Source organism: Sorex araneus, chromosome 3 (assembly GCF_027595985.1).
Source record: "Sorex araneus isolate mSorAra2 chromosome 3, mSorAra2.pri, whole genome shotgun sequence".
Taxonomy (NCBI): domain Eukaryota; kingdom Metazoa; phylum Chordata; class Mammalia; order Eulipotyphla; family Soricidae; genus Sorex; species Sorex araneus.
In genome coordinates, this window is record NC_073304.1 from 76,954,167 (window position 1) to 76,962,910 (window position 8,744).

General features: G+C 41.4%; 1 protein-coding gene across 1 annotated transcript; it reads right to left on the reverse strand.

The window, feature by feature from the left end:
* Positions 1-245: 245 nt before the first annotated feature.
* Positions 246-2,852, reverse strand: LOC101538992 (olfactory receptor 11H4). The gene is made up of 2 exons (XM_004609521.2): positions 2,837-2,852; positions 246-1,228 (listed from the first exon to the last, which is right to left on the reverse strand). The coding sequence occupies exons 1-2, from the start codon at positions 2,850-2,852 to the stop codon at positions 246-248; spliced, it is 999 nt and encodes a 332-aa protein (XP_004609578.2).
* Positions 2,853-8,744: the final 5,892 nt, after the last annotated feature.

An 8,744-nucleotide genomic window follows, 5' to 3' on the forward strand; every position in this document is an offset into this window, starting at 1 on the left:
GGATCACTTCTGGTGGGGTTCAGGGGACCATATATGGTACTGGTATCAAGACTGATTGTGCTGAAACCAAATGCTTTAGCCACTGTGTTAACTTTCTGACACCATTATTTATATATTTTAAATAAATAACATTTTAAGGAACGTCTAACATCTAGTCTCATATAGCAATCCCATGATGTTATTCCATCAGAGACCTTGTAAAAAAACTTCATTGCATGTTGAAGTACGGCACGTATCTGTAAAGATCATGAATTTTGACTTGTTTTCATTCCAAACAGGACATTCCTTAAGGCAAGCTTCATGTCTTTATTACGAAGACTATAGATCAGGGGATTAAAGAGAGGAGTCATCACTGAGTATATCAGTGTGATAATCTTCTGCATCAAAACTGGAATTCCATAGGTAGGACTAACATACATCACCATTACTGTCCCATAGAAAAGTGACACCACAGCTAAATGAGAACCACAGGTGGAAAAGGCCTTTCTTCGGCCAGCTGCAGAAGGGACCTGAAAAACAGCTCTGAGCAACAAAGTATAGGATCGAAGAATGTATAAAACAGTGAAAAAGAGGACAAGGGAGCTCTGAGCATAAAAAATAAATTCAGTTATGGGGGCTGGAGCACAGGCCAGAGCCATCAGTGGGTCCATATCACACAGAAAATGGTCAATGATATTGGGACCACAGAAAGGAAGTTGGGAAATAAAGAAAATGGGGATGGGGTACCCAAGGAACCCAACAAGCCAGCACAGAGACACCAGCATTCTGCACAGCTTCCCAGTCATGATGGTGGGGTAGTGTAATGGGCGGCAGATGGCTAGGTACCGATCATAAGCCATTACCGCCAGGAATAGACACTCAGTTGTGCCCAGGGAAAAGAAGAAATAGAACTGGAGGAAGCAGCCCGAAAATGAGATGGTCTTGGTTTTAGAGAGAATGTTGGCTAGCATGTTAGGGACAGTGGAGGACACATACCAGATCTCAAGGAAGGCAAAGTTTCCCAGTAGGAAGTACATGGGGGTATGTAGCCGAGGCTCCCTTCTCACAGCGCAGACAATGGCTCCATTTCCCAGCAAGGTTAAGACATAAACCACCAGAAGAAATGAAAAGAGGAAGATCTGTATCTCCCAGCAGCCAGGAAATCCCAGGAGAACAAATTCAGTCACAAAATGTGATGCTGACCTGTTCATGGGTCTTAAATCTAAGAAAAAAAAAGACATAAATGTAACTCCAAGGCGCTTTTGATTTTTTTTTTTTTGTATTTCAAGGATTTAATTGGCAAAAGAGGCTAAAGTCTGTAGGAAAATATCTGATAATATCTGATTATATTCTGAGAACAGGTGAAATAATACTGCTATATTTTTAACTCATTATGGTTTTAAATCTCAATAGCATTTTGCTGGAATCCAGTACAGCAAGAATTTCCAATTCAATGATAGAAACAAAGGCTTTTAAACTTTTTTTCTTTGATCCTTAAGAAGCTCTTTTCTGTTTTTATTTCTTTGTTTTTAATGCCGATTCTGGGTTTTCATACACAAATTCATTAGTTTTCCTTTACTCAACTTAGATTGTGGAAAAAAGATGTGTTTTAAGGACAGCTTGTATGAAATTGTATTAAACCTTTGGCAATAAACAGAATTTAGCTTTCATTGACAGAATTTATCTTTATTTACAAGTAAAGCTAAAGTCCGTTCAGAACACTAGCTTAAAAAATAAAAGTATAGGGGCTGGAGCGATAGCACAGCGGGTAGGGCGTTTGCCTTGCACGCGGCCGACCCGGGTTCGAATCCCAGCATCCCATATGGTCCCCTGAGCACCGCCAGGGGTGATTCCTGAGTGCATGAGCCAGGAGTGACCCCTGTGCATCGCCAGGTGTGACCCAAAAAGCAAAAAAAAAAAAAAAAAAAAAAAGTATATAAATAGTTTAATCAACTGACTGAATTGCCATAGACACCACTACATTCAAAACTAAAGCTTACTCTTAATTGTTCCCTTACAGATTTTCATCTTTTTTGTTTGGGTGGGGGCGGGTGCTGTATTCAATTGTGGTTCTGGTCTACTTTTGGCTTGGGAGTTGTTGAAGGTTGGGATTGTTCCCATTATGCTCAGGAGACCATGTTGTACCAGGAATCATACCCGGATCCTGAATATAAAGCATGCACTCTCATCCTTTCAACAATCTCTCTGGCCCCAGGGTTTCCTTTGATTTTATATGTAAATATATGCATATATATTTTTTGGGGGGTGGGAGGGTCATCCTCAGGTATTACTCCTGGCTCTGAGCTCAGGAATCACTCCTGGCAGTGTTCAGGGGACTATGTGAATGCTGGGGATCAAACCCAGATCAGTCCTGTGCAAGATAAATGCCCTACCTGCTGAACTATTGCTCTGGGCCCCAGGATTTCCTTTTAATTTGCCTTAGCTATTGAGTGACTTCTTGAGTGACATTGTATCACTGTATCACTGTCATCCCATTGCTCATCAATTTGCTCGAGTGGGCACCAGTAACGTCTCCATTGTGAGACTTGTTACTGTTTTTGGCATATCGAATATGACACGGGTAGCTTGCCAGGCTCTGCTGTGCTGGCGGGACACTCTTGGTAGCTTGCTGGGCTCTCCGAGAGGGACAGAGGAATCGAACCCGGGTTGGTCATGTGCAAGGCAAACGCCCTACCCGCTGTGTTATTGCTCCAGTCCGAGTGACTGGAGTACAGCATATCAAATATCGTTTTTTAGAGAACAAGTGGATTTTACTTCCAAACATCAGTTTGTGTTTATTTTCATGTCTTTATCCTCTCACACTATATTTTACTTTTACTATTCAGATTCTCCTTGCATAAAATAAAGAACATGGTACATTTATATATATATTTGTGATTGAAAACAGATATTGGATCAAATGGGGTTTTAGCTGCAATTTTATCTGGTACAATGAATTTTGTTTTCTGAGCAGAAAAGAGAATATTTTCAAATATTGGATGTGCATTTACTTTATAGTAGTATTTTAGCATTTATATTTAAGAATTAAGATGCACATGAAATTTGCATATAGATGGATCAACATGGAAACTTATCATGTTAAGTGAAATGAGTCAGAAAGAGAGGGATAGAGATAAAAAGATTGCACTCATTTGTGGAATATAAAGTAACAGAATGGGAGACTAACACCCAAGAACAGTAGAGATAAGTACCAGGAGGATTACGCCACAGCTTAGAAGCTGTCCTTGCATGCTGGGGGAAAAGGCAGCTCAGATAGGGAAGGGAACACCAAGTAAAGGGTGCTAGGAGGGCCCGTTCAGGATGGTAGATGTGGGCTGAAAGTAGATTATAGACTGAACATGATGGACACTTAATACCTCTACTGCAAACCACAACACCCAAAAGGAGAGAGAGTGAGTGCAAAAGGGAATGCCCTGCCACAAAGGCAGGGTGGGGTGGGGGGAGGATGGGATGGGGGTGGTGAGAGGGATGTGGGACCATTGGTGGTAGAAAATGGGCACTGGTGGAGGGATGGGTACTCAACCACTGTATGACTGATATGTAAGCTCGAAAGTTTGTAAGTCTGTAACTGTACCTCATGCTAATTCACTAATGAAAAAAAAAAGATGTACAATCCTGTATTTAAAAACTAGTGTAATAATGTGATTGACTAGTATTTAAAGAACACTGATTAAGCCTTAAAAATAAAATGATAGGGGCTGGAGTAATAGCACAGTGGGTGGGGCTTTTGCCTTGCACTCGGCCGACCTGGGTTTGATTCCCAGCATCCCATATGATCCCCCAAACATCACCAGGAGTAATTCCTGAGTGCATGAGCCAGGAGTAACCCATGTGCATTGCCAGGTGTAACCCAATAAGCAAAAAAAAATGATAGTTTTGAAATAACTTTTCTTGTTAAATTCAGATCTCTTGCCTTGTTCATTAAAAGTCACTAGTCATAACATTGTCAGGAACGGAAGAGAAAGAAATTTGAAAAATAATGAACAAAGAATTTAAAAGAATCATGTGTGTGATCCATGGGAACCAAGATTTATTTGGGCTTTGATATCATTAGTACCTGGCTGGATAATTTCTTTAGTTTTTATGCCACAACTGGTGGTACTCAGAGGCTATTCCCTACTCTGTGCTTGGGAGTGATTCCCTGGCAGTGCTTGGGGGATCTTATTTGGTGCTGTGGATGGAGTCTGTGATGACCACGGGCAGGGTAAACACCTTACTTCTTGTACTCTCTCCCTGGCTTCTGTTGGTGATTTCCAAGGAAGGATAAAAGAGAGGTCTGAACATCTAAGCTTGACACTTGTCTAGTTTTCCAGTCAGTACTGAACTCAGAAGACACCTATTCCTGACTATTATGTATAAAGCATAAATAAGTCACCTTTCCTATTACTGGTCAGGAACTAAGTCCAGGCTTTAGGATTTAAATCAAGAACCAGAATCATAAGACTTAACCTTCTCTCTGAAAATTGTAACTTGTCTGCTTAATATGAATGATAATTTAGAACAGTCTATGTACGTGTTGATAATATTTCATATCATTTTATTTTGTCTACCTACATATGTTGTGAAATTTGCTAGAAGTAACATTAATCTTCCTATGGCCTTTGGTGAGAGTATAGATAGGTCAAAGGATGATGATCTAAAGTGTGGGGGAAGGTTTAAATATAAAAATCACGAGTCATCACTTTTGATTTTAATCCTTGTTATAATAGCTTAAGTTCTGCATAACTCTAACCGCCAAAGCCTCCAAAATTATTTGGTGGGAATAGTTAAAATTAGAATGGAATATATATCATTTAATGTCAATATAATCATATACAGTTTCCCATGCTTTGGGGATTAATAAATAACTATATAGGCCACAGTTCTAGGGAACCCGCTCTTTCATGCAGTTCTTTCCAATGCAGAAAACCAACCAGCCAGTCTACTCACCTCAACAATAGTAGTTTGGATGAATATGCTTCTTCCAAAGCTTCCTTACTTGGAACTTTATTGTCAGGCACTCTGAATGAAGAATACACTACCTGAAAATGAAGTTGTTTTTCAGAAAGAGGATAGCTAAATTGGCATAAAATTATATTGGGCAAAAAAGGTACAGAAAATATTCTCTGCTTATTTTATGGATTGGTCTCAGAAAAGAAGCATGAATTTTAATACAATGAATGTATGTGCTATGTTTACTTTATACTATCAGAGAGGAAGAGCAAATAGATGCACTCTATAGTGTATAACAACAGTGACACTTTCTCTTACATTCAACAATGAATTTTCTGATCCAGCTTGGAGAAAAGGATGATACAGTAGAGTTGAACATCACTCTAGCAGCAGGCATATCCTCGTCATTGGCTTCGATGAGAAAATCTCCAGATGAGGCCATTATGTGGATAATTGAACACCCTTCATTTCTGGAGGCTCCAGAGGCTTGTTTGCTAAGAGTTTGTTGAGATATTTATCATGTGAAGAGTTTAATTTGTTTCCCCTCAGGGGTTACTCTAAAACTGTTCCCAAGCAGTCTCTACTCTGTCATATTTTCCCTTGAGTATACCCTTTTATTCTTTCTTTGAGAATCATCTCCACTGCAGTAGATTGGTTCCTAAGGGGTGGCTAGTATTAAGGAAATAGAGAATCAAGAAGGAAAACCGGGTAAACTCTTGAAGGCTTTACACTACACAGATTACTTTCTATTAAGGGATAACTCTTCTGTGGGGATCAGTGCAATGAATGGATGTTTTGCCCATGACTCTCTTTTGGAACTGAGACATGTTTATGAATAAGAATTTCCTTTCTAGATTAAATAAAGTGCTACAAACCAGAAACAGGAGATGGCATTCTGGTGGTCTTTTAAAAATTAAATACATTAAAATTTTCTGTAGTGATACATTATAATGAGCACAGGGTTGGCACCACGAGGTAACTGCCATGGGTGATCTGATTATGATGTGTCCCTGTCACTGCCATCCCATTGCTCATCGATTTGCTCAAGCGGGCACCAGTAACATCTCCATTGTGAGACTTCTTACTGTTTTTGGCATATCGAATATGCCACGGGTAGCTTGCCAGGCTCTGCTAGCCCATTATGATGTGCAGCGATCTTTTTTTTAATTTTTAAAAAATTTTATCGAATCACCGTGAGATAGTTACAAGCTTTTATGTTTGGGTTACAGTCACACAATGATCAAACACCCATCCCTCCACCAGTGCACATACCCCACCACCAATATCCCGGGTATATCCCCCCTTTTCCACCCTCCCCCTGCCTCCTGGTGCTGCTCAGGGAACATACGGTTCCTTGAGCAGCACCAGGAGTAACCCCTGAATGCAGAGCAAGGAGTTTCCCCTGAGCACCGTGACCCACTCCAACCCTCCAAATAAAAAGAGCATCCATGCTGTTTCAATGGTATTCTCCTAGTTTAGTGCATGATGATGCCTGCCCCTTGGTGTTAGGATTGCTACTCGCCTTTTGCAGTCAAATGAAATCTGTGTTGAGAGCGAGTGGCCCAGAACTAAGGCTCAGCAGTCAAGTACCTGCCTCGCAGCCTTGGGAACATGGGATTTTGTCCTCAGTATATGCTGAATGTGATCCTTGGCACCACCACAAAGTGTGTGATCCTCTGTGTACTGCTGTCTATCAGCTGTGACCCCAAACCCCAAGTCAAAAAGTCAGTGAGTACTACAGTCCAGTTAGCAACCACTAAGGGAAGGGAAGGACAGTGGGGAAAGCAAATGACCTGAGAGGTATTTTTAAAAAAATTTTTATTGAATCACTGTGAGATAATTACAAGCTTTCATGTTTGGGTTACAATCTCACAATGATCAAACACCCATCCCTCCACCAGTGCACATTCCCCACCACCAATATCCCCAGTATACGCCCCCTTTCCCACCCTCCACCTGCCTCCATGGCAGACAATATTCCCCATACTCTCTCTCTACATTTGGGCATTATGTCTTGCAACACAGACACGGAGAGGTCATCATGTTTGGTCCATTATCTGCTTTTGGCACATGTCTCCCATCCCAGCTGGTTCCTCCAGTATGATATTAGGTAAAATTAGACTGATTAAATAAATATGTATATTATGTGATGTAAATATGTGATTTTGATTAGGATGCAAAATCACTTTGAAAGAGAGTTTGTGTAGGATAACATAGCCTCAGGTAGTTTAGGTTTATTGGATTATTCCCGTTACAGTGCTCCCATTCCTCTTTGTTTATTTGTAGCTTCTTTCTTACTGTTCTGTTGACTTGTAAATATTGTTTTTATCTTCTCCTTGAGTCCTTTGCATAGTTTATTCAGAGCAATGTCCTTTTTGTATGGACACAGGAAGACTTAGCAAATATTATGCTTTTGTAACCTGGGAGTCATTTGACTCTACATGATATTTTCCTCCTGGGCATCTGTTCTCTCTACCTAAGCCTCAGCTGCCCTTACTTCCTAGCACCCCCAAAAGCAGGGTCCCAACGAGGGACGAGACGGACCCAGGGCAAGCGGTGAGTTGTGTGCTACCCTGGCATCAAGTTGGGCCTGGCCAAAGTGCTTAATGCTTAACTATAAGTTAAGAGCTTGATCATGGACAAATGTTGTCCTGATCCAAACAGTGATAACTAGATTTGGACCCTGCTAGTGTTAGGAGTGATTAATCTGGCCTGAGTGCTGTGGTCTGAGTCTGTGGCAAGATGTTGCCAGGAGAGCTGCCTTGCAAGCCTCAATGTATCTCTTGCTATGTCCATCCAAAAATAACTAGTATTAAGATGTTAATAAGTGTTTGGACTAAGGAAAAGAAAAAAAAAACCTTAAGAGTCAGGAAGGGCTTTGGAATGCCCTGCCCTCAGGAAGGGCTTTCTTATGTTGATTTTGCTACCTGGCTGGGTGTAGCTTAGAGGGCAAGGTGGGAGAGACAAGTAGGAGGAGAGATGAGAGAAGGGGAGAGGCTGCAGTAGATCGAGAGAGGCTGGAGCTGGGAGTGTGGGAGATGAGAAAGATGGAAGATTGAATAAACGGTAACTAATCAGCAACCAGCTTGGTCCTTGTTCTTCCCTTGCCGGTCCTTTGCCAACGGCCGTCCCGATCCAACCCATACACAGCGGTTCCAGAGCACCAAACACGGCCGGTGAGACAGAGCCTCCCGGAGAGCCCGCGAGTGCACGCGCCCCTCAGCGTGCCTTAGTTTTTTTTTTTTTTGCTTTTTGGGTCACACCTGGCGATGCACAGGGTTACTCTTGGCTCTATACTCAGAAATTACTCCTGGTGATGCTCAGGGGACCATATGGGATGCTGGGATTTGAACCCGGGTCGGCCGCGTGCAAGGCAAACGCCCTACCCGCTGTGCTATCTCTCCAGCCCTCTTAGTTTTTTTTTTTTTTTTTTTTTTACAAGTTTGGTGCTTTCTCTTTTTCGTTTCTTTGTTTTTGGGCCACATCTGTGTTCAGGACTTTCTCTATTCCATCTGCCTTCTCCCCTCTGCTCATAAAGCAGACTTCCAGCTATGGAGTAATCCTCCTAGCCCTTGTATCTATTGTCCTTGGATGTCAGCCTCATGTGATGTTATTCTATACTCCACAAATGAGTGCAGTCATTCTATGTCTGTCCCTCTCTTTCTGACTCATTTCACTTAGCATAATACTCTTTCTGTCTATCCATTTATAACTAAATTTCATGACTTCATCTTTTTTAACAGCTGCATAGTATTCCATTGTGTAGATATAACAAAGTTTCTTTAACCAGTCATCTGTTCTAGGGCACTTGG